We start from the raw sequence: 27328 nt of genomic DNA, 5'->3' as shown, positions 1-27328 counted from the left end.
GACAGATCTTTTCATCAAGCTACTTAGCAGCTTCTGCTGCACTTACAAAAACCAATGAGCTCATCTCTCCTCTCATCATTTCATTTAGCATCCTTGTGCAGGCATGAGCTCAGATTAGCACTGTGAGTGGAAAATGAGATGTCAATACTTCTGAGTTAATATCAATTCCCTGCTCAGCAACAGGCAAGAGATGAGACACTAACCCTAAGACATGACCGAAGGGAGAAGAAACACTTTTTAACCAGGACTTTTTTTAATCACTAAAAAATGATTTGATATTCCCTTTAAAAATACTTGTCTCTGACCCACATTGATATCCTATTTCTTGGTCATAGAATGGTAAGAAATTATATTTTGTATCACTACCCCAAGACCACATGAAGGAGGTCAAAATGGCCTGTATTCATTTCCTAGTATTTTTGTTTTGTTTTGTTTTTTTCAATAATAATATTTATTTTCTTAAATAAATGTATTGATTACTTTAACAACTTAATTACTCAAAAATCTGACTTTGTTTTGCTCTAAACCTAGAATGTTATTAAGATGACATCCTTTGTGTAGTTTAACTAAGTAGTTCCTTATGTAAGTTTTAACTTTCTCACATGTGACATATATTGCATAAAATATTTTTAAAATCAAAAATCTTAAAATAAATTCTCAGTCAAATATTATATAATGACCGCTAAAGTGTATAATTAGCTGTTTTTTTTTTCTAGGCACTTGTCTCTCACAATCCATGCTCACTTTATTCTTACATAATAAAATAATTAAACATTTTTATTCAGGAAAATATATATAAAATATAAAATTGAATATTTTTATATAATAATTTGTATAATTCATTGAAGCGTTATTATTATGTTTTTTATTACTTCTGAGTTTGCCACGAATATAGCCTTTGATGGAATATGGTATTAAATTATTATTTTATATAATAAATAATTTAAATGCATTGATATTCTACAGCTATGGAATATTCTAAATGCATTAATATTTCATACCAATTTATTTATTTATTTGTAAGCACCATGTACAGCTAAATAAAACCCTTGCAAAATAAACATTTTAGGGTGATACAAGATCATTTTTTACTCTAGTTAATAATTAAGTTATTAATAAGGTTTTCAAGAATCTTGCTGGAAAAATCATTGTCTTGTGCATATTTAATGTGGACTGTATATCTCAAGAACCCCAAAGCTTTAACTACAGAGTGAGTAAGTATCCTAAAACCCCGCGATCACCTCTTTCTGTGGCTGCTTAATCATTAATGAGTTCAGAGAGCGCTGTACTTTATACCCTACTAACCCTCAGAGACATGAGAGAGAGTCGAGATAGTGACAGGCTACCTGAGGGAGGACAGTGTAAATTATATTTGCACTGTATGTATTGTACACCCTAAGCACACTCATTATGCTTCTGTCAAATATCAAAGCTCACACTGCTGTGAAACTGTTTGAAGCGGCTGGTTTAAACATGACTGTGAACGCAGAGTTAAACACCTCCCCCCATCACACCCTCACTCTCTCACTCACCAAATTCACTCTCTCTCTCTTGTGTATGTATGGGTGTGTTCTCTCTCTCTCTCTCTCTCTCTCTCTCTCTCTCTCTCTCACACACACACACACACACATACATGCACAAGGCCTCTGGGATGACAACCCGAATCATGTTGTGAATGTCATATTGATTAGTTAATTAGCTGTGCAGTTGAGCAGACAGAGGGTGCATGTGTGTGTGTGTGTGTGTGTGCGTGCACAGACAGGACTGCACGGGAGTGTCTTGAGCTACTGTAATGTCAGTTGTAAAGGTCTAATAGTAGTCATTCTGCTGTCAGTGCTCAACTGCATATTCACTACATGGCTAACAGTATGTTGACATCCCCTTCTAATTGACAGGTTGGGCTAGGCCCTCAATTCCAGTGCAGACAGATGTTAATGTTACATTCTAGAGAATTTTTTGCTTCCAACTTCATGGAGTTGGGTTTCACTCTGAATTGGATCTAATCTCTTCATCCACGTTACAACATCTAATGCAAACAAAAAAGACTGATGGGGTTCAACTCCCTATTAATACTAATGGTTTTGAAATTAAATGCTTAACACTCACATATAGCTCTGTTGTTGGAGTGCCCACATACTTTTGATCATATTATATAATTGCATATTACATATTTGAGCCAGATTTGTGCGAGTAAAAATAAAAAAAATACATGTTTTTCTCTCTCTCTTATAGTCACCAGGACTGCATTTTTATAAAAAAACAAAAAAAAAAAAAATTCCAGTAAAAAAAAAAAATTGTTACAATTTAAAATAACTGTTTTCTATTTTAATATATTGTAAAATGTAATTTATTCCTATAAATTAAAAGTTCAGGATCAGTACTCCTGTCGTCAGTCACATGATCCTTCAGAAATCATTCTAATATGCTGATTTGCTGCTCAAGAAAGGTTTCTTATTGTTATCAATGTTGAAAACAGCTGTGCAGATTAACATTTTGGAAACTGATCCATTATTTCAAGATTCTTTATTGAATAGAAGGTTCAAAAGAACAGATCTGATTTGAGAGAGATCGTTTTTTAAACTAAGTAAAAGCACTTACTTTTCATCAATTTGATGAATCTTTGCTAAATGATCAATTTCTTTAAATAAATATTAATTTCTTAAAGAAAAATCCAAACTTTTGAACAGTGGTGTATTTTGTGTACGACAATGCACTATGTAGTGCTGAGTCATTTTAGTGGGCTGCTACCTCACCTTACCTGTGTCAATGGCTGGATTATACTTTATCCAGAGAACAGGAAATGCTGGTATTGTTCACTATTGCTGCATTGTTACTCCACAATGGATCTTATACCAGACTGAAATACAGGAATTTGTGATAAAAGAAGCAGGAGAGTGTATCAGCTGCCTATGTTCTGAGATAATTTAAGGGCCAGAGATTTAATCACTATTCTGAATGTTAGAATAACAACTTAAATCCTTTTTATGAAGATATTTATACCATTTTTTTATTCCCAGAATAATTATATTCTTATACATTCTTAGAAAAACAAACACTATGGAGGTTGCATTGTACAGTGATGTCAGAGAGTAATACCACAGTAGTGAATGATTACAATATTTGTAAAGCAATGTAAATATATGGGGAGTGAATTGTAATGCCATCATTTCAACCACTTCAAACAGGCTTTGCGATGTTTAGTTGTTAGCTTGTGTTTTATGTATTTTGTCTTTTTATTTTACATTTATTTATGTTTCCTGTAATTGTTTGGGGAACGACATGACAATTAAATTTGATTGCCACAGTAAATTAATCTACAATGTATATAAACATCGGGCATTTATAATTAGTATTAATGCGGGGAAACAACAGCACCCTTTGTACTTGGCATTTATTTACATATATTACAGAATAAATTGTAGATTTCTGCAAGTTATAGAATAATATGGGATATTTAAAGCTTGGGTCACAGAATACTGCCATGGTACTTGTATACAAAACCATAGTATTAGTATGGTATCATATCCAAAAATGAAACCTGGTTAAAATAAAATATTTATATATTTTTATTGTAAGCAGAGCTGCATTGATAATCCCAATGTTGTGGAGGTTGAAGCCTTTAGTTTGCCAGTGTTTCATTGACCTCCATCCATTCCTTGTAAGATCTCATGACCATCCTGAACACGCAACCATTTGTGCAGCTTTAAATCCTGAGGAGCTCTATTTGAGCAATCAGGAAAACGAGTAATTCTGGTTTGTGGATATGATAGCATGTCTCCGCTGCACTGCCATGTGCCGGAGAATGAAAAGCACGCCTAGGTCGTGTGGTTTGTGTCTGTGTAATAGCAGGCCTGGAGAGTGCTATCAGTTAGGTTGCTGGTCTGGTTGGGATGGGCGTTGCTTCATACTGGGCCAGTGCCATTTTAACACATCTCTTGACATTCGTTTGATGTTCAAAGCTGCTCTGCTCACCCCAATGCAGGCATATTGTGGAGGTCTCTGTGTTATGTGCTTGAGGACCTTTGTTCTGTTTGAACAACCTTGGCTTGTAATTTGTTTACCATTTTGAACTGCTGTTCGTGATGAATCTGGTGCCTTGTGGAGAAGTACAATGTAACTTGTCAGTATGGCAGTGTAAATTAAATGTGCATGGGAATGCATTTTTGACTGTGTATATGTACTGTTTATTCCAGTGTGGCCAGACTAATAATGTGTGCAAGTCTTGGCCCTGTTCCGCTCTGTTGGGTTTAAGATTGACCCCGTGCTACTGACCCACTGAAGAGTGACGCCTGAATAATTTCTGGAGGACTGTGGGAAACAATGTGATCTGATAGTGTATGTCTGAGTGGATCAATCTGTTCTGTTAACATTGTAAGCTCTGTTCTGGGGATGGAGGGTGAAGATATTAAGAGGAACGATGACAGCAATTGGAAACGAGCACAGAGCGGATCATTCTGCTGTTTTACTTTGAGAAAGTGGATAAGACTCATGGCTTTTCTTAAGGTTCATGAAATTGGTTTGATAAATGAAATCTTCCAATCTCATGACCTCTTGCACACTAATTATTATTTTTATAATTATTTTCGGCCAAAGCAGAGCTTTCAAGCTGTGCCATAAGCACAATTGACATTGAAAGGATAGGCTAATATTCAGAATAATGGTTATAGTTTTTTTTTTTATTAATTCTTTTTTTTTTTTTTATTACTGTATTACATTGAGCCCAAGGGGTCAAATATTGGCTTCTTAACATTGTCAAGTTAAGACAAGTCAGTTTGATTGGTGGGCATATTAATAATGCAATTTCCAGCCATCAAAGTGCAGATCATATCTTGAATAAGTAAAGCCAGAAATCTAGTGTTTGTGAAATTAAATTTAAATGTCAAATCAGGGAAAAAATCTGATAGCAATAAATTGTGCTCAAGTCGTGCAAACAAAAGAAATTGGTAGTTTTCTCTGTTTAATTCTAATGCACATTCAAAAGTAAACAAAAGCCAAATGGCTCTAACTATAAAAACCTGTTAACACTAAAAAGGAATAAATAACTATAGTTTATTAGCATCCACACTAATGAACAATAACATTCTGTTTATTATAAGTACTGTGGACTTGTTTTCTGCCACTTTACATGCTCATGCGGGTGGATTCTGATTGGCTGTTAATGTTTTTATCATTTATCAGCTGAAAAAAGGTTCTGAAATGATATCCTTCCTTTGTGTTGTTGTTAAAGTTGTGGTGTGAACATCACTATCTCTCTTAAAGGGATAGTTCACCCAAAAATGAAAATGCTTTAATCATTTACTCAGGTATAAATAAACAGTTGACGGTAGCCATTGACTTGAAGTCAATGGCTAACGTCAACTGTTTGCTTACCAACATTCTTCAAAATACCTTCTTTTTAGGTTTAGTAAAAGAAAGAAACTCATACAAGATTGGAAAAACTTTAGGGTGAGTAACTGATGACAGAATTTTTATTTTTGGGACGATCCTTGCATTATACATGTCTTTATCATGGTCCAGTTATCAGTTTTGGACAAATTTAATAAAGAAAAAATAATCGATAATAAAAAAATTTATTTGTTGAAGTTTTGGACAAATTTTATGAAGAAGATTTGATCGTTAATTATATCATTTGTTTGTTGTTAAAGGGATACTCCACCCCAAAATGAAAATGTTGTCATTATTCACTTGGGATGAGCGAGTACAGCATTATCTGTATCTGTGTCTGTACTCGGACTGGGCGGGGCCTAACCCGAAAGTGGGCGGGATTTAACCCGGAAGTGGGTCTGGTTGACTTAAAACGGGCGGGGCTTTAACCGGTATGTTATTTTAAGCATGAAATTGATAGGGGTTGATCAGAAATTGTTATATTTATTGCTGATTAGAAAACTATTTACATGACAGCATCAGCATTGAGCTTCAGATCAATAGTTTTGATCACGATAACAAACGAAACTATATACAGAACAAGTTTTGCAACAATGAATACAACACATGCGGTTGCAATTATGAAGTTAAATGTAATGAACAAGAGTTTTCATCTCAACATAACTTTCTTTTTTTAACTTTTAATTTTTTATAATCAGTGTGATTTTTATTTTTTTGGTTCTTTTTTTATTTTTTTTATTTCCACACCAGGTATGTGTGTGTGTGTGTGTGTGTGCGTGTGTGTAGCTAATTAATTTGTAATATAGTTTTATATACCACAACTACCTTTATTTATTTTTTATGAAATACAGCAAGAAATAAGTGTCACTCAGTGCGTGAAGTCGCAACGCGAGTCGCATTCTACCAAGCGCCACGTCTAAACAAACCCCACGTTTACCAAAACTCTACTGGTTAATAAGTAAGTACTACAAACCAAAGTAAAAAACAAACCTGAAGCTGAATAACACCTAAACGTTAACGGAAAAGACCCGCGAACCTGAGTGACTGAGACAGAGACAGAGAGAGAGAGAGCGCTGTTCTCTTCTCAGTGTTCTGTGGTGTGAGTGAGCAGAGCGTGACACAGCAACACAATAAATCTGTATGTGTGTAGGGGAGGGGCACTGTGGACTAGCCTATCACAGAACGCAGACACGGTCAGCAACCCAATGAGAATTTTTATTTAATCCGAGCACAGATATTGACCTCGGCAAAAGTGCTTACTTGTACTCTGCAAAAGTGCTTTATCCATACCGGATACTCGTTTCAGCCGAGTATCCGACTCAACTCTATTAACCACTTACCCCCATGTCGTTCCAAACCAGTAAAAGCTTTGTTCGTCTTCAGAACACAATTTAAGATATTTTGGATGAAAACCGGGAGGCTTGTGACTGACCCATAGACAGCCAAGTAAAATACACTGTCAAGGTCCAGGAATGTATGAAAAACATCGTCAGAATAGTCCACCTGCCATCAGTGATTTAACCTTAACGTTATGAAGCGACAAGAATACTTTTTGTACGTGAATAAAACAAAAACAATGACTTTATTCAACAATTTGTCTCCTCTGTGTTACTCCACATCAGCGTAGTGCCATTTTGGAGAACATGATACATATTTTCTACATATATATACACTTTGATTTGAAAGAAAACAGCGCATCCTTGTGTCGCGGCTAACACAGAAAAGTGTAAGCTGCCTGCATTCAGCTCATGTTCTCCAAAATGGCACTACGCTGATTTGGAAAGACACAGAGGAGACAAATTGTTGAATAAAGTCGTTATTTTAGTTTTATTCGTGTACAAAATGTATTGTCGTCGCTTCATAACGTGACTGTTTAACCACTGATGGCAGATGGACTATTCTGATGATGCTTTTCATACTTTCCTGGACCTTGACACTGTTATTTATTTGGCAGTCTATGGGACAGTCACAAGCCTCCCGGTTTTCATCCAAAATATCTTAAATTGTGTTCCGAAGACGAACGAAGCTTTTACGGGTTTGGAACGACATGGGGGTTGATAAGTGATTAATGACAAAATTTTCGTTTTGGGGTGGAGTATCCCTTTAAGAGATGAAAGATCTCAGAGTAGCTCATCATTTCTAACACGCACTTGAACACAAAAAAAGAGCAAATGAATGGGACTGGCTGAGTATTAGAGAGAGGTTAATCAAGTCTGTTGAGCATGTGTGTGAGAGAGAGCTGGAAGCATTAAGGAAATGCAGACGTTTCTGCATGTTTGCGAAACACAGCAGTGCTGTGTCAGCAGGGAGTCACAGGGCACCTTAATTATCTTCTTTTTCTGTTTCCGCCTGTCTCTGGTATACACTGTCCCTGCAGCTCACTCCCCTCTGTCTCTCCGTAGCTGTGTTTGTCAGTTCTGCTGTCATTGTAGTGCTCTGGGTCTTCAGCCAAATCTGGCTGCGCTGCATAACCTGTCCTGTCCCTGCATGCAGTGCTGCCACACACTGCTGCCTACACAAGTGGAGACGTGTGGCCTGTGGGCTGCGTGTGGTGATTTTTTTTAGCATGTGGTGTTATTTTTGCAGTACGCATACCGTACAGCACGTGTCATGAGCACATCATCACAGTAGTGCGATCCACAACACACTATTGTGCAAACAAGAAACCAGGAATGTTTGTTTGTGTATCAGCTCACCTTTGTGTTAAAAGGGCGTTCTGCCTCCTACGCTCATTATGGAATGAGTGATGACTGTCTTCTTCTACTTAGAGTAATTATATGAACATACATAATTGAATACGTACCGTGAACATATAAAGTGCCAGTTAAACTTCTATATTACTTTTATTATATATTTTACACTTTAGTTACTGTTTGCAAGCAGACAACCTATGTCAAACTCATCGCTAGCGTTATAAATTTTGGGGTCGGAAAGAATTGTTTATATATATATTTAAATCGAATTATTCATGTGGTGGAAAAGCTGGATTTTCAGCATCATTACTCCAGTCTTCAGTGTTACATGATCCTTCAGAAATCATTCTAATATACTGATTTGCTGCCCAAGAAACATTTCTTATTATTACCAATGTTTAAAACAGTTGTGCTGATGAATGTTTTTGGAAACTGACACAATATAATGCATCTTTGATGTACTGTATATAGAAGAATAATTTAATAAAAAAAATTGTACATTATAAGAATTCACACAAATTAGCCACAAATTTGCCAAACTGAAAAAATAGTTGCCATGAGTTTGTGTTGATCAAATGATAATCCAACAAACAAAACAAATAACACTAAAACACCGCCACATAATATCACCAAATGTTTTGTTTTGTTTTTGTTTTGGTTTGGTTTTAGTTTTGTGATCAAAACTTTTGTTACTCTGGAAGTGAAATGGTCTGTTCGAAAATTGTACATAATAAGAAACACACGTGATTCATTAGGGTCATGCATCTTCACAACACCAAGCACCCACAGAACTTAGTGAAGTGTTTACGGATCCTTTTATGGATAAAAAATTTCTTTAACTGGTCTGTCCTGTGTGTTTCAGGGCTGTTGGGTCTCAGGCGCTTCAGAGGGTCGACACTGAACTACAGTTTATTGCTGCTGGAGGAGGAGGCAGGCCTGTTGTACGTGGGAGCGAGAGGGGCTTTATATGCCCTGCAGGCTAGTGACATCTCCAGCAGCTCTCTTACAGAGCTTGCCTGGCAGAACTATATTCACAATCCATATTGATATTTCTGAAATATCCTATTTTTATTCTTCTTCCGATCCACAATTTTCTGCAACTAATTCAGCAAAAAACGCTTAAGATGCAGACTCCATTCAAATATTATGTGAATAATTTCACTGTTAGGTGTCATCTATTTTTGGTTTATGCAAACGTGATACTTTTTGAAAAATGCAGGAATTTGAAAATATCTGTGACATACAAAGTAAGAGGCCATTCACACAGGAAACGGAATAAAACAGTATTTTAGCAGTATTTTTAGTACATTTTTAAAGAAATTAATACTTATACTTTTGATTAAAAGTCATAGTAAAGAGATTTATAATGTTTCAAAATAATTAAATTTCAAATAATTCAGTTTCAAATAAATGCTGTTCTTTTGAACTTTATATTCATCCAATTGTGATTTTGAACAGAATATTTTTTTAAGATAATGTAATTATTTGATTATTACTAATTTATAATTATTAAAATAATTAATTATCTTGTTTTTCTTTCTTTTTTTATTTGCATACTGAATTTGGATTTATGTGTTTATTTTGTAATATATATTGGTGATTTAGCACTGGAAAGGAAAGCAAAAGTCAAATTATGTGTTGCAGTGTCCTTTAATATAAGCTTAAAACTTATAGTGTATTTTGTTTTAATATTTGTATCTTTTTAAAGATCACTAAAGACACTTTTTAATATATATAATTTGTAGATTCTTTCCTCCTGAGAATTCAGATTTTGTTTCACTATTTTGTTTCAACTACGGTGCATAGTGAGTTAATGTGAGAGTTGTTTACAAACACCAGTTGGTACAATTTAGCAATGCAAACCGTAGCAGGAAGTTGCTGTGCCAGGAAAGCATTTTTACAAGTCTTGACAGTTCAAGAATTCTTGTTAATCTTGTACTTGGACAGATTGACTGGGAGGCATCAGATGATCAGAAGCAACAATGCTTGAACAAAGGGAAAGATAACAAGGTTAGTTACAATCTCTACTGTGTTATTATCTCTAGTTCACCTACTGACGTAGACGTCTTCCCCCTTACAGACAGAGTGCTACAACCACATACGATTCCTGCAGAGGTTCAACAGCACACACTTGTACACTTGTGGCACCCATGCGTTCAGCCCTCTGTGCGCATACATTGTAAGTAACTGGATGGCTACTTTTTATGTCTCCTAACAAGGAGATATTTTATTTTAGGTTGAGGAACTTCACATACAGAACTGTCTAAATAATTTTGTTGTGTTTTCCAGGATGGGAGGGAGTTTAAGATCTCGTCAGCCTTCGAGGAGGGTCGAGAGAAATGTCCGTATGACCCCACCAAAGGCTACACTGGCCTGTTGATTGGTATGGCATCAATAAATCAATTAGCAATATACGTTTCACAATCATTTGATATTAACAGTCATATCATCTGTTTCCCTTAGATCAGCAGATGTACACAGCATCTCAATATGAGTTCCGGAGCTTTCCTGACATCCGACGCAACTCTCCGAATCCCACATTGAGAACAGAAGAGGCTCCAACTCAGTGGTTACAGGGTCGGTCTGCTGCAGCACATTTTATTATTAAAATATTTCATCCCACACCATCAATATTACCATATGTTTGGATCTTTCTAATCATAGTAGGTTAATAATCTTCAGCCATTTAACACTACAGGGGCGTCCACAAGTCTGAGACCACCATCTCAACTTGGTGTAAAGTTGTAGGATTGAGTTATTTTAAGACATTAATCAACAGTGTTGGGGGTAATGCATTACAAGTAATGTGAGTTACGTAATCTGATTACATTTTTTTAAAGTAACTAGTAAAGTAGCGCATTACTTTTTAATTTACCACAAAATATCTGAGATACGTTTTCAAAAAACTAATGCAAGTTACATTGTTTTCCCATTTATTCACTGACAGCTCTCCTGTTGGCAATAAGTCTAGAAGCACTTCCTTCAGCCTGAGGTTTATTAACTTTTGATGTGAAATGGCCTTTACAGTTGCAAAAAATATAAATTTTGGGTTTTTTGTTATTAAAAATAAATAAGCTAGCCCAGCTCAGGTGACAAAAAGTAATGCATTACTTTCCATAAAAAGTAACTAAGTAACACAAATGGTTACACTTTTATGGAGTAACACAAAGTTTAATGCATTACTCTTAAAGGTAACTTTCCCACACTGCTAATCAAATGGTAGGAAATGGTTCTCCACCATCTTTACAAATAAAAAATTAAATTCTAAATTTAAATATAATATCATAATTTTTTTTATGCACACTACCTTTTAAAAAATTGGGGATAAGTAACTTTTTTTAAATAAATTAAAACTTTATATATGAAGGATTCATTAAATTGATGAAAAAGTAATCCGTTCTTTGGAACTTTTTGTTCTTTTACTAACTGTTTTCATCATTGATAATAAAAATAAATGTTTCTTGATTTCTGAAGGATCATGTGACACTGAAGACTGGAGAAATAATGCTGACATTTCAGCTTTGCATCACAGGAATAAATTACACTGTAAAACAGTTATTTTAAATTGTAATAATATTTCACAATATTAATGTTTTTACTGTATTTTTGATGAAATAAATGCACTCTTGTACTAACAGCAGTCTTCTGTCTTGTCCCGTACAGAGGCTGATTTTGTGGGCTCAGCGCTGGTGAGGAAGAATGTGAGTAGCTCAGTGGGAGATGAAGATAAGATTTACTTCTTCTTCACTGAGAAGAGTCAAGAGCTCAGTCCATACTTCAGTCACAGCAGGGTGGCACGGGTCGCCCGTGTGTGTAAGGTACAGAAGATGTCTTCACTGCACATGTTCATGTTCATTCTTGTCTGCATCTTAAAGCTGGTTAATTGAAGTGCTAAAATTAGGGGGTAGAAATCCTGACTGTGTTAAACATGCTTTGTATAGTAAAGTGGAACAAAATGGTTAAGAATTTAATCTCTTCGATGAAAGCAAAAAAACAACAAATGCTTGATTCTCTCCACAATATAATGATGCACAAAAATAGGGAGATGGCAAGACATCATCCTCACATTTGAGTTGTTAAGAGACATCCATTGCCCTGCCCTGGAAAATTGCACACATACTAAACAGTTCCTCACCAATGAGTTTTTAGGCTCTAAACTGTTTCATTCTCAGCATTGTAAGGGCTCTGCCCTCAAAATGCTCCTTTATTTGAAGTGTGGTATTCTACAGGTTTCCTAGTAGGGTTTTACCACATCGTTGTTGCCAGGCATCTCACTCTCAACGGCTCCCTTCCCACGAGACTCGCCTCCCTGTCTCGCTTCTCAACCCATCAGTCTAGCTCTAAACACTCAGATCAAAGTGCCAATTGAAAATGTCTGCAATTTCACATCTTTTCTAGGCTGCTACTCTACAGTGTTTATTTACCATCTGATGTTTTTGTGCACATTCAGTGTGCTGATCAGTGCATGTAAGTTAATAGTTTGTCGAAGACACAGAGCATGTCTTTATGGTCTTAGAGGTCAGGATGTTGGATTTACTGCAAAGGACATTATGTTGTTGATAACTGTCTTAGTAGTTGCGATTAATAGTACAATTGTCTTCAAAGATACGATAAATATATAATTTATTTATTTATTTATTTGATGAGAATTGTGAGTGTATTTGTGTATGTATGTGAATTCAGCTTTTCTTTAAAATAGGTTAAATCCTTCTACTAAATTACAGACTAGTACATAATATTTATACTAAATAAATCAGCATTTATTTTGTTGAAAGAAGTCTCTTATGGTCATCAAGGCTATTTGATCCAAAAACAATAATTAATATAATTTAATTTAATTATTTATTTATTTTTGGAATGTTGAAAGAAGTCTCTTATGGTCATCAAGGCTATTTGATCCAAAAACAGTAATTTTGTGAAATAATATTGCAGTGTAATTATCAAGGTTGGAAACAGTTGTTCTGTTTGATATTTTTTTGTGGAATTTTTGATGAATAGAAAGATCAGAAGAGCAGTATTTATTTGAGTCTTTTGTCTTTTGTAACATTATAAATGCATTTACTGTCAGTTTTGACCAACTGAATGCATCCTTGCTGAATGAAGGTAAATAATGAGCTTTTGAATGATAGTGGGTTAGATAACATAGACAGAATTGCATTATAAGCCAGTGTATTGAGCCCGGGGCTGATAAAGTGTGTGAAGCAGGCTGTTTGGACTGAGGGTAAAATCAGCTTCTCTGTGCCAGTTCACACAGCAGGATCACCTTAATGAGTAGATTATTGTTCATTATCCACATGCTAGAGGGATTCAATGTTGTTAATGCACACTAGCTGACACTGAGCTGAGGGAAAGCCATAATTAAGCACAGTAACTCAGCTGTTGTCAGTAACAGTCTGTATAAAGACTTAATAAAAGCTTTCTGTTTCTTCATACTGGTGTAGTATAGAAATCTTTTGCAGTTTTTAAATATTCAAAAAGATGGATTGAGATGGATTATCATATCAGTGCCAATGCATTAAGCTCTGGTTTCATATCATCATACATCTGCTTCTGAATATCACCAGGCTGAGATGATAGCATCATAAATCAACATTCAAAAGCCAGTTTCCCTTTTCCACAGTAGAAATTAAAGTGGCCATTATATTATAGTGACAGTGTTATTACCGGAAACTAAGAAGGGAAATCAAGAATTGTTGCAAGATGCTTTTGGGTCCCGTCAAAGTTATTCCTCCATGAAGATTTATTCTCCTCTTGGGAGGCAGCATGGAAAATTTACTTGATCCCCCTGACATGATGGGGAATGCCTTTACATACAAAACTCCCCATCCAATTCAGCGCATTTCCCTTTCCCACAGTCACACTGGCGATAATGTTAGCTGCCATCAGCCATGCCAAGAGCCAGTGATACATATTAAAGAAATTATAAACTTTCTTCTACTACTTTTTGATAAAACTCTTGATTTTTTTTCAAATAGTGATAAATAGATGTTATATACATATATATGACATAATGATAAATATTTTAATTGTTTTTTTATGTTTACTTCAGCTGTTTACTTCCATTTGTAAGTGGCTTTAAATCAATACAGTAGCATTCAAAATCTGGGGACAATAAAATGTTTTTGAAAAAAGGCTCTTATGTGGACCAAGACTGCATTTATTTGACCACAAATGCAGTAAAACAGCAATATTGTGAAATATTATTACAATATAAAATACATTTTTCTATTTTAATATATCTTAAAGTGTAGTTTATCCCTGTAACTGCAAAGCTGAATTTTCAGCATCATTACGCCAATCTTCAGTGTCACATGATCCTTCAGAAATCATTCTAATATGATGATTTGCTGCTTAAGAAACATTTCTTATTATTATCAGTGTTGAAAACAGTTGTGCTGCTCAACATGTATGTGGAAACCTTAATATGGTTTCTTTTAGGATTCAATGATGAATGGAAAGTTTAAAAAACATCTTTTGTAACATTATAAATGTCTTTACTGTCACTTTGAGCAATTTTATGTATCCTTGCTGAATAAAAATAATAATTTATTTTAAAAAATAAATCTTACTGATACCAGAGTTTTGAATGGTAGTGTAAATGTTAGCAAACCTTTCCGTTATGATTTTCTTTCATCTGTTCTCTGTTGTTTCATCTTGTAGAGAGACAGAGGAGGTCTCCTCACACTACAGAAGAAGTGGACCTCCTTCCTGAAGGCCCGTCTAGTGTGTTCTCTACCTGACTATGAGTTTCACTTCAACGTGTTGCGGAGTGTGTTTTTTCTGGAGGGCTCCGGCCCTCAGGACTCTGTTTTCTATGGCATATTTGGTCTGGAATGGTAAGATGTCTTTTGTACAATCCTTTTTGCATAATTGTCAATTTATCCATTTGCAATATTATTTCGATTTCATTGTGGGTGTCAGTTACATTAGTTATCTGTCATGATGAAAGTCACTTCTTCTGGTTCTCCTTCTCAGAAGGAGACCATCTTTCTTAAATGATCCTGGCAGTTGTTTGTGGAAGGTTAAAGTGTTGTGCTGCCGTGCATTCAGGGTGGCATGCACATGGCGCCTCAGTCAATAGTGATTAAAGGATTCTGCCAGGGAGCATTGCGTCATTTCGCTGTGATTGGCGGGTTTGTTGAAAGGGATTTTGTCTATTAGTAAGTTCATCTGTCAGCCCTGGCTCGCTCTGGCTGTTTACATCAAATGAGGCGACAGCATTTACAGTCCACCAGGATCATCAGAATGAAAATCGCTGACACGTCCTCTTTCTGCCTGGAGCATAGAGCATGTTTTATTCATAAGCAGGTCACGTCCTCTCAGAAGATCAGAGAAGTTGTTCTGGACACGTTATAAAGAGGCCCATGAGCCAAGCTTTGACTAGTCATTGATAAAACTGTAAGATGTTGTACTTTGAAGCTTGAGGGCCACATTTCTGTTTTTGTCAGCATGGCAGTCAAGCAATTTCTTTTTGTTCAATTGTTTCCTTTCACACATTTCTTCAGAGCTAAACTGGTTCTAACACATTGGTCACACACGCTTAACGTCTGCCGCTTTGACTGACATGACAGTCTTGTCGCCCTGCTGAAACCAGAGGGGCGGTTGGATGAGCTGCCAGGCAATCAATCTGTGGGCTGCGGCTGCCTGAGGTGCTAACTGCAAACATATGAGTAACAGTGATGAATGACAGGACAGGCAGGACTATAATGTCTGCTACGTTAGAAAATAATTAAGAAGCAGAAGGAGAGAGAGAGCGAGACAAGGAGAGACAAATGAAATGAGAATGAGTGCGTCAGCTGAGCTGTGATGACCTGATCACACTGACCTCTAGCAGGGTAAGGTTGAATGACTGTGGTGTCACCATGTCATCAGTTTGGGTGTAAAGTTTACTTTGACGTGGGTGCTTGTTTTCCTGAGTATTAGGCAATTCTGATTCAGACATAGAATCTCCAATAAAAGACCTTTTCTCTTAAAGGAAGTGTTCTCACAAAATAGAAATTTGTATCATACATTGTTTTTGTGAAACAGTAAAAGGAGTTATTTAAAGGGGTCATGAACTGCCTTTTCTATTATTTTGTACTGTTCTCTGAGGTCCCCTTATAATGTTATCAAGATTTTTACATAAAAAAACATTATAGTTTAGAAAGAAAAAAGGCTATTTTCTGTCCTGTTTTGACCCCCTCATCAGAACGCTCTGTTTGAATATCTGTGGCGGATTGTGGACTCGGGAGTAAACGCCCACTGCTATGATTGGCTAATAGTTGTATATGTTTGACAACCTATATCCTTCATAGATGGATGCTGCTGTGATTTAGGATAAAAACGCATAAATACTCAGTATATATCAAACGATCTGTAATAACATACAAAGCAACAGTCACCATGTAACAAAAAAAGTTACTCACACTTGTGTGTTGCGACATTACTGTCTGACCCAATATAGTCGGCACAGCATCGTCTTTTAGTTTCAATATTTCTGTAAAATCCCATGTTGAATTGTGCCTTGTAAACGAATCTGGAGTAAAATGGAGTAACATTTTTTTTACATTTTCTGTTACTGTCATTGTATGGAAAAGAGCAGCTTGAACACTCTGCTAAATTTCTCTTTTTGTGTTCCATGGAAAAAGAATAATCATATAAGTTTCAAATGACACTGTGTGAGTATATAGTGACAGAATTGTTATTTCTAGTTTAAATATTCCATTAAGCTACTACTGGAAGTAGTATTGCTGTTTTTTCCTTGTAGTCACTTCTAACAAGTGCCTCTTCCTCTTTTTTCAGTAGTGTTGTATTCATCACTTGAGGAGCTTCGTCTATGTTCTTGTCTCGCCCCCTTCACCCACTCACTGTCATCCCTCACCTCTCTCACACACTTTTTGATAAATTTGTAATCTATTTTTCGTGTTTCCATGGTTACGCAGTGGGCTTATGAGGGTTTTATGCCAGCATGCCAAGACCTTGAGAAACAATGAGCGCAGCACAGGCTGAGAGGCTCTTCGGATAATAAACCCAAGTGTACAAACTGGAAACTGGATCGACCACAAAGCGCTCACACCTAGGCTGATTCACCACTTTCATGAATGCACCTTCTATTCACAAATTTTCTTTGCTTGAGTGTTGGTGTTCATCATCCCAGCATTGGCTCAGGGTTTTACCTGACATCATGTAGTGTTGGATTTCTCTCCTTTGTACTGCGTTGAAAGAGTACTAACATGTGCTTCTTTTTCAGGAAAAACGTAAAGGCATCTGCGATCTGCCAGTACTCGGTTTCGGATATCCAGTGGGCCTTTGATGGGCCTTATATGGAGAGCAGAGAGGAGTCCAGCTCCAAATGGACCCAGTACACAGGGAAAGTGCCAGAACCAAGACCCGGCTCGGTATGGCCAACAGTAGCATACTGGATTACAGTAATACTGATCCCCTGTTTCATTTTACACTGGCCTGATTATCCTCATCTCTGAAATACTGCCTTCTTGCTGACTCTGACGGGGAAGCACAAGTCAGCACTTCATAAGTTGAGCTACTAAAGTTTTCTAATCACTGTGTGCTTTACGCACAAGTCTCTGCTTCAGAGAGCACAGCGTAGTACAGGAAGAGTGTCGATCTGGTTTCATCCAGAAATCAGATGCTGATGAGCAATTTTATAGAGTGCACGTGGAGAAAACGGGCTTATTTAATCAAAGCGTTTTGCCATGGAGATTAGTAGCAGGCAAAAAATCTTTGCTGATTGGCTGCATTATGAATTTTGAATCTGTGATATTGCTAATGAGCGAGTCTGTATGCGAGTGAGCAGCTTTGATTGCTGTTTGGAAGTTTTCAGAAATGTTTTTCCTGGCCTATTTTGAGTTTTTGAAAATAAAGCATTTCCTGAAATCTTTTCTTCTCGAACACTTGAACAGTGTCTGTCGGATAATTGAAATGACAGTTAAATTATGTAAATTTTCAGTCAAGATGCCGAGAGTAGCTCAATGTCCTACATTCTCGGCAGGTACTTGGAAATTAGAGTGCAGTCGTTCTGTGCCAGAAGAAGAGAGAATTTCAGACCCTGTATTGTTTGTGTCTGCCATCCTTTCAATGATGTGAAAATATGGCAGAATGTATGTAGCTATTGTGAGAAAGTAACGTTACCGTACTTTCTCTTCAGTGCATCACAGATCAACTTAGAGCAAAAGGCATCAACTCATCCACCAACCTGCCAGACGATGTGCTTCACTTTGTCCGTCGCCATCCGCTCATGTACAGGCAGATACTTCCTCAAAAACAGCGCCCCCTGCTGTTTAGGAGGAATGTGGACTACACCAAAATTGCTGTACACAGAGTGACTGGTCTAGATGATCAGATATACCACGTACTATTCATTGGGACAGGTAATGTATGTTACAGTGACCTTTCTTTAGCTCTTATCTATCAAGCACTTGGCGCTTTCATTGAGTGCAGCTGGGTTCTGAATTGTTTTGATGTTCTTCCAGATGAAGGTTGGTTGCAAAGGGCTGTGAAGGTTGATGGTCAGCTGCACATCATTGAGGAGCTGCAGCTGTTTGAGAAACCCCAGCCAGTGGAAAGTATAATCATCTCTGAGAAACAGGTTAGAAATGAACCTGTGCACATCCTGGAAGCTGAATTAAATAAAAATGTCTCTAAATCCATCATTACAAAAGGTTGTTCTCATTTTAAAGTCTCCAAAGCCATTACATTCTGTTTGAACTGATGTGAGTATGACTTGATTTTATGAACAGAACACAACTACAAACTAAAAACCTACCAGAATATTTCATATGAGTGTTTATCCCACTTCGCCCACCTCTGTGGTGCAATTGCCCTTGTCCACATGCAGCAGATACTCTTCGTGCTTTGACTGTGTGATGGCGCGTGATCCCTTCTGTGCCTGGGATGGACTGGAGTGTGTGGAGATTACATCACACAACAGAAAGTATGAGTGTATAGTCATGAATACTTCTGCTGTCCATTCTTAACTTTTTAATTAACTGATTTAGAGCCATTGTAACTGACATAGCACAGTGTATGTTCTCTGTCAGTAGAGCTTATAGCATGATTTTGTTTATGTATGTCATGGAACCGCCCACTCCAGTGCATCTTTTATAAGTGTCTGGTTCAGAGCTGGTGAACTCTGATCATTGAAACATATAATATATTGGTATCATTTTGGTTGTCAAACTTTTTTTTTTCTTTGGTCTACACCAGTGGATATTGATTTTTTAATTGAGCATGATCATTTCCCCTATTTTACATTACAATTACCTTAATATTCTCACTTAAATGAAATCTTTAGCAAATTGTAAAATTAATATTTATTTTTCATACCGTACATTATAATGTTGTGATGCCTAAATTCACTGGTAAAACCAGTTTTTAGTTTTTAATGTTTAATTATTATTTTTTATTTAGACAATCGGACATTTATTAGTTAGAGGCTATAATATGGACATAATCAGTATTTATTGGTATTGGTCAGAATTGTAATATCGGTGCATGATAATAACTAATACTTTTGTCTACAGAGCCAATCTGACACAGGACATTCTGAATGGAAACCAGGGCTGTGATGAATCCACAGCAGATGGTATGAAAAATAATTCTTATAATAGTCAGTGTTACGGTGATGATTCAGTATTGTTTAAGTATTCAGTGTTATTTATATATTTTTATAGTGTTTATTCATATTTTGAATTAGCTTTGCTTTTTATATTTTCAGTTTCATTTTAGTTTTAAGGTATGTTTTAAGGTATGTCAGTTTGTTAGATGCTCTTGTCATTTTTTTGTATTTCTATTTAGCTTTAATGTAGTTTTATTTACATATTAATAATTTTAGCACTTCAGCATCAAATTTTTATTTCAGTTAGTTGCCAAGGCCAAGTTGCCAAGTGTTTTAGTAACTTTAGGTTTTTCATCTAAGACTTTTTCAGTTTATTTCAGCTTTATTTTTTATTGCAATAATAATTCATAATAGACGTAATTTCAGTAAACAACAACACTGTGAAGATGTTTTTCAAATTTGTGTAGTCGCTGTGTCTTAATTATTCAGTGAGTCATAGCAAATGGTAAAAGTCAGATAAAAGAAAATATGAGCTAATATCTAAGGTTGTGGGACCACTCCAGTTTTCGGAGTGTCCAATGAATCACTGTGGTAATATGATCTAGCTAATTAACCCTAAATTATTCCAGTGTCATTATAACTGATGTGTGCATGTCATCGCTCTGTTATAGACCAAGTGTTACACCGATCTCGCTCTGTGATGGCGGGTGATGATGTGCTTCTTCAGTGTGAGCTCAGCTCCAATCTGGCAACCCCTGAGTGGAAGTTAAATGGAACGGAACTACGGGGATACAGAACGGACTCTGGTTACCGCATTGGCACTGACGGCCTTCTGGTCATCGAGGCACGGCCTCACCAAAGCGGCGACTACTGCTGCTTTGCCCTGGAGAATGGTGTCCATGTTCCTGTGGTGATCTACAGCTTGACAGTCCGCCAGGAGCTTCCAGCACCTCCTCCCGTGGAGCCAATACGGCCACACTTGACTACAGCGATCTACTGGACCATTCAAACTTCCCCAAGTGACTCCCCGGAGGACTTCCATCCGAACCCAATGTCTCCTCGCTTCGAGTTCCTGTCCGTGAGGAACATGAAGGCCATATACCTTTCCCTAATTACTATCCTAGGAGGCCTGTGTTTTGTTCTAACAGTCGTCCTGCTTTACGTGGGATTCTGTTTGCAAGGACGGAGGGGTAAATACTCTTTACGGGCCACAGCTCGCACCGAAAGAAAGCGAGGTGCCCACTTGGAGCTGAAGACCATCTCCAGCCACTGCAACGGGAAACCGGATGCTCACGACGGCCTGCTGCAGATCGTCCCTGGAGAAGCAACAACGTCACCCAACAAAGAGCTTCCTCCTGCTCCACCTCTCCCACCGCCTCCAGAATCAGAGTACGTCAATGGACTCTCTGCCACTTTACCCAGCGTCTTACGCAAGATGAATGGCAACAGCTATGTGTTGCTGAGACAGACAGATGGAGACACCACGTCTCCGCTTTGTTACTCCTTCACAGAGGAGCTCAACAGGATCCTGGAGAAGAGGAAGCACACGCAGCTGTGTAGTAAACCTGATGAGAGTTCGGTGTGAAATCGAGATGCGTTTGAACTGCTCAAGTGTTCAAAGGCAGTGTCGTCGTCTAATACCCCTTCTTCATCCAGACTAACTGTAACAGGATGCTAATGAGTAGCCACAGCTGCTTTTAATGGAAGATAAACAAAGCATTGGTATTCCTCTAAAAGGAACAAACTCCCTCTCCATTTACATTTCAAATGTAGAGCTTGTGACTTTCAACAGACTGAGGAAAGCCCACTGGTCACAAATAGCAAAGAATGGACACATACAATAGAAATTCTACCTCAGCAAATTGTATCTCACAGATTTTGGCTTATTTCAGCATGCTTGCGTTAAACTGAAGTTGGAGTTGGGGATATACTGTATAGTTGGGGACACACAGCAAGGGAACCTTCAAAGCAAAAGAGCCCATCTAGGGGAATCAAGTAAATGATTCAGTGACAAACTAGTTGGAAGAAACATTTACGCGGCAGCATTGCAAAAAAGCAACAAGATGAACTCAAATGGAGGAAATCACAGCAGGATGGGGCAAAGCGTGCAAAACTCTAGTGCCGTCGAGCACTGAATGTCTTTGATATGTCCTTTATTTGACTATTTTCTAATTTATGCCAACACTGACCTTATCAGTAACAGCTTGTAATAATAAGCATAATTAAAAAGAGCAGGGATAACAGACTTTAAAAACCATTAGAAATGCACTTGATGGTACTAATAGTGTAAATATGGCAATTATTGATAGTTTCACAGCGGTGGGAACCTAGGAAGATGACAGTATTAACCACTGAGATGCACTTTTTGGACCGGTAGCATTTGTTTTCCATGAGGTGCTGCTTATTGTGACAGATCTGGAGAAGATGGAATGGATTACAAGTACAGGACCGTTGCGAAAGATGTGAAAGAAAAAATATGAACTGACTCTGAATGCGAGAGGGAAGACTATGTGCACAGTATCTGTTTAACCTTGAGCAATGGACCCCTAAATGTGTCTGGATTCGTTTGACTTAAGATCTGTTATGTCTCAGATCTGTGTGCCTCTTGTAGTATGATAAGTCCACATGCACAAGAACTGACATGATTCCTTGTCGGAATCCTTCATCAGAATTCCGGAGTCATTGGCTGCTAGGTATCCATGGCAACCACAGAGCAGAGGTAAAGCTGATGCTGACCTTCTTAGATTATCCTTTTGACATGACCAATTATTACAGCACCTCTTACAGTCAGGTCTCGCAGTCTTAACAGGGATTAGCAAATTAGCGCAATGTTGTGAAATGAGGCTTCTGCTGCCAGTAAATAAACTAAATTCAGTTCTAGTCAGGACATGATGAACAATGAGTATTGTAACATGGAGATATTGGGGGGATTAATTATCCCCTACTCTTCCAGTAAGTCCATTAAACTGTTGTGTAAATGTTCATCCTGGAACTGCTCCAACTGCTCGGACTGCCCACACTTGCATGCAAGAGCATTTTAGCGTATCTCCCACTACTTAAGGGGAGCGAAGCACATGGTTCTGTCTGTTTAGATCAGAATATGCAGATTGCAGTGGAGCCGAGTGGAGAACATTAAGGCCACATGTTCAGAACAGAGCTAAGATGAGCACTGCTGATAGTGCAGTTCTCTCTCCTTATGCTTTGTGTTCAGATGTATTGTTTTTGTTTTGTTTTGTAGAGTTGGACTTATTTTATTCTGAAGTGCTCTAAGAATTAAATTAATGTCATTATATAAATTAATGCTCATGTCATTACAAACCTGTATCTTGTTATTTTTACACAAAAGACGACATTTTGAAGTATCTTTCTGTGGCTCTTTCTATACAATGAAACTTTGTAACTTTGTTGTGACCAAAAAGGATCGAACAAACTTACACTAATAAATAAATAAATAAAATAAATAAATAAATAAATAAATAAATAAATAAATAAATAAATAAATAAATAAATAAATAAAAATTAAGGAAGATTTGCTAGAGAAGCAAAATGGCATAAAATTAAGTGAATTTATGTTTAAACCAAGAAAATAAAGAATTTTTCTTACACCATTGACAGATATTTTTTCTTGTTTCAAACATAGGATTTTAAGATGTCGGTTTCTACAATTTTTTTTTTTTTATTTTTATTTTTTTTTTTAATAAAAGTATGCCGGTTTGGTTCTCAGGTAAATTTATCTTTGTTTAATAATTTTCTGATATTATTACTGGAAAACAAGATGAAACTAAGTAAGAAAATTATTTTTGCTGTGTAGACACACAACTCATATTCCAAATATTTTGAAGCCAGATTCAAAATTCATTGCCTTTGACGCAAAAACAACAATATAAATGAGCAGACCTTTTATGATGAATATAGCACACAAGTCATATGGATAAATTTTATTGTACCTCTATAGTGCTTTGTCATTTTATGAGCCTGACAGATTGTTTTTTCTCCATCATCTCTCTGAATCCCCCAACAACACCTTTTTTATTTCTGACAAATGGCTTTCATGTCTGCATGCATACACCTCCATCATAGGGTCTAATGAGAGCAGAACAGATCTGCATACACATCTGACCTCCACTCTCCCAGAGGGTCACAATCTGTGATTAGATGCTTGTCCTCATGCAGCTCATATGGTCTGTTCCTGCAATGTTTACATCCCTTGAGTCTTATGTTCCTATGAGAGAGGCGCTCCTGCGGATTCTTCTAACATGCCAGGACAGGTTTGTGGATGAGAAATATCTCGTCTGCTGCCCGCATTCAAAGTGAATTTAAAGTGCACTAGAGAGAACAAGACTGACAGAGAAAGATCAAAAGAGAGTCTGGAGAATGTATTGAAATAGATTGGGAAATGGTCATTAAGCCTTTTAGTCTCATTTAGAGCAACTGCACACAGCCCTCAGAAGCGCCGTATCTGATTCCAGATTCAAAAATGGCATATTAATGTCGCTAAAATGTCATTAGTTCTCCTGAGTGTAGTAATTTAATACGATGCGTTACTTTTGGCTTGTTTTTCGCATATTGCCTGGCTTCAGAAGACATAATGTACCACATAAAGAGTCATATCGACCACTTTTATGATATTTTTTAATGTTGTGTAATGGCAAGAGCTACATAATGATGTCAGTTTTAGCAAATAATTGCAGCATACAGGTTTGGAATGACATGAGGGAGAGCGAATAATGAAAGGATTCCCATTTCTGGGTAAACTTAACAAAACACAGAATCTTTAGGCTCAAACATTTTGGGTTTATTCATTTTAATTTTTTTTGACAGAGACGACAGTCCCAAAAAGTGAAATGTTAAACAAGACAACAAGAAAATATGACATTATAAGACATTTCAGTCCTTACAAAACAATATCTCTTTGTGGTGTAATCCATAAAGCATAAAGGAGTTGTCAATGAGGTTAATTGGAGAATTGTTATTGATTGAGTGTGTTACATTGTTTTGTAGTTTGTACTATTAAGCCATTCGCCATTTTCAATATGAACTTAATACTTAAAAAAAAATTTAAGAGGTTTATGCCCTGTAAAGATGACCAGAAGAGACATATATTATGTTTAATTAGTCTGTTCTGTCATGCATACTTTATTCCAGTATACAATATAACTGAAAAATGTGTCAATGGAATATATTTATTTTATAGCTTTGTACAGTTTTGTGTAGATTTATTTTCGTAATGCTTCAAACTGGGATTTTCTAAATTGTGGTTAGTTAATGGTGCATGGATATGCATTTTTGAGAACATACAAGTTTTGAAAACCAAAAAATATATAATAGATATAAAAACATAATATAAACGTGATGCTGATACTAATAATAGAAATGAAATCAAACCCATGTAACTCTAATAAAGCATGTGTTAATTCCATTTTCATTTTCCAAAATTGTAAAAAATTGTTTCCAGTTGTATATGTGCTAAAATGTTACACCACATTCCAACTAAGATGGTATGCTTCCCATTTCTCATGTTGTGTTCAGAAAATATTGTTAAACCTCCTGCAGAGCCGACCATGTCTCAGAGTCACTTCAGTGCACAGTTGTATGCCTCTTCAGTCGTGGGTAGGATTGTGTGGGCTGCCTCTGGAACTGCATTTAATGAAGCTGGTTAGACCTCTGCCTGTCACCATGGTGAAAAAGACCATAGAATTATTAGCAATTCGCTTCATGTTTAATTCTCTACCGCTCTCTCCATGCAAGAAACATTCTCGACTATCTTGCCCTGTGTACGTTCAAACAGTCCTAGCCCAAGGTACATTTAATGTGTATGTCTTTTCTTTTGTCCAAGGGTAAAGTGTTATGCTTTGTGTTTAATTAACACAGTAATACTACAGGGACGTGCTTGCAGGGGAGGAGGCTGAGAAGTGTGAATTCATTATGTTCAACATCACAAACTTGTAAGTCTGTTTACATTTTACCAAGTAAATTCTTTTAATAAACAGTATTGATGCTTCTGATAGTGTCTCTTTGCTTTTTGGTATTACATGAAATAAATGCACGCGTCAAGCATATTATTCAAAATGAGGTTTGCACACCTCGCCTGTGTTGACGTGTAGGTGCTACAACAAAACAGGTGATTAGCACTTGATACAGCTGGAACAGGTTGTTCTGTGGTCAACCGGAATTCACCAACTGACAGAAGCTTTTCTCTTTCATATTGACTTCAGATCTGCTGCAGAGAATGAATTGAAACAAAGCATTCTGTCATGGATCAGTCCAGATTTTAACTATGAGAGGGTGTGGGAGGTGTTTCATTCATGAGGGTAGTCACAAATCACCAGTTCATCCATTAAAAAGGAGTAGGCTATTTATTGTTTTATTAACAATGGGTAATGTGCTATAATCTAATTTGGTCTAACGATACCCATCCTGCATAAACATGCATTAATCTGTGACCATCACATAAAGTTTCAGAATGTTTTACTGGTCAGTCTTGGAACCAGAGCCAAGGAGAGAAACAAATCTCTAAAGAGATTCAAACATTTACGGCATCATAGTAAACCATTATGTCACATGACAACAGAAGGTGCAGTTATGCTGGCCATTATGTTGCTTATCGCCTGGTGGAATGATGCAGGATAAGAGAGCGGGAGATAAGCGGTGTTTGTACATGAGGAGGAGTGTGGTTTTGTGTTGCTGGAGTTTCTATAGAAAGTGACTCATTAAAACTGCATTATTCTGTTTTGTACTTTACAAAAAGGTTCCAATGAAAGCATTACACTCATTACAATTATGAATCATCTAAAAAAGAAATCAAGACAAGGTTGAGGTGTCTTAAAAGTAGCCTATGTGTTACATAAACGTATGTATCACTGTTACATATAAATAGCTGTTTAGCTGGGTTTTCAGATGTTTCAATAACCTCAAAAGTTAAGGTGTGGACTTCTATAGACCTTAATAGGTTAGACACCATATTGAATTCAACAGATGACAATGAGACTGCGAGGGTTAGTCTTTACAATGGCACACACTGTATAAAGTTTGAGATCACGTAAACTCACAACTATTAAAATGGATTTTATTAGAGGTATAAAAAGAAATAGTTAACTGGTATGTTGTTAACGGTTCAATCGATTGAACGCACTCTGAAAGCCTCGTTTTTATACCTGTAAACACCTGTGATGCTGTGAGGGATGGACTTACAGTCTTTACAATGGCACGCACTGTATAAGGGTCCTAGATTGTGTAATTTTCACAACTAATTATTATTTTTTTTTTTCAGAAAGGATTCAGCAGCTGAACAATGATATGTTGTTAAACAACAGTGCAGTCCCTCACAGCCTCGTTTTCATTCCTGTCAAAAATTAGGCTAAATAGTGCTACTCTGACTAAGGTCTATATATATGAAGCACAACTCACACAGAAGCAAAAAGTTCTCTGTCAATGTGGTGATTCTGCATGAGCATTAAACCCTCTGAAAAATCCCATGGGGCAATCTAGCTGAATGACTGGATTTCATTCCCTGTGAAAATTTGCCAAACAACAACAGATGTGACCAAAATTTTGTCAGGTGACCATCCTGTACCCTTAGCGAAATATGCATCTTTCCTAGCTAAATGACAGTAAATGTGAGCGCACATTTTGTCAGTGCTCTCATATAGTGGTAAATACATTTGCAAACAGAAACTGCCCCTTTTCTTTCTTTCTT

The 27328-nt window shown here is 36.8% G+C and overlaps 1 protein-coding gene across 1 annotated transcript in view; it reads left to right on the top strand.

Moving 5' to 3' along the window:
- LOC109100432 (semaphorin-4G-like) overlaps positions 1 to 25637 on the top strand; it is a 36904-nt gene extending 11267 nt beyond the window's left edge. Inside the window, exons 3-15 of the mRNA XM_042736558.1 lie at positions 8941 to 9092; positions 10026 to 10088; positions 10159 to 10257; positions 10368 to 10461; positions 10542 to 10655; positions 11742 to 11896; positions 14739 to 14914; positions 17308 to 17455; positions 18223 to 18445; positions 18548 to 18663; positions 18854 to 19008; positions 19598 to 19659; positions 20304 to 25637. Coding sequence (XP_042592492.1) covers positions 8941 to 9092; positions 10026 to 10088; positions 10159 to 10257; positions 10368 to 10461; positions 10542 to 10655; positions 11742 to 11896; positions 14739 to 14914; positions 17308 to 17455; positions 18223 to 18445; positions 18548 to 18663; positions 18854 to 19008; positions 19598 to 19659; positions 20304 to 21217 — 2471 coding nt within the window. The 3' untranslated portion in view covers positions 21218 to 25637. The remainder of the gene's footprint in view (positions 1 to 8940; positions 9093 to 10025; positions 10089 to 10158; positions 10258 to 10367; positions 10462 to 10541; positions 10656 to 11741; positions 11897 to 14738; positions 14915 to 17307; positions 17456 to 18222; positions 18446 to 18547; positions 18664 to 18853; positions 19009 to 19597; positions 19660 to 20303) is intronic.
- The last annotated feature ends 1691 nt before the right edge of the window (positions 25638 to 27328 follow it).

This window comes from Cyprinus carpio, chromosome B13, assembly GCF_018340385.1.
Source record: "Cyprinus carpio isolate SPL01 chromosome B13, ASM1834038v1, whole genome shotgun sequence".
NCBI classification, from domain to species: Eukaryota; Metazoa; Chordata; class Actinopteri; order Cypriniformes; family Cyprinidae; genus Cyprinus; species Cyprinus carpio.
The sequence above is the reverse complement of the archived record's forward strand: the minus strand, read 5'-3'. Positions and strand labels throughout refer to the sequence as shown.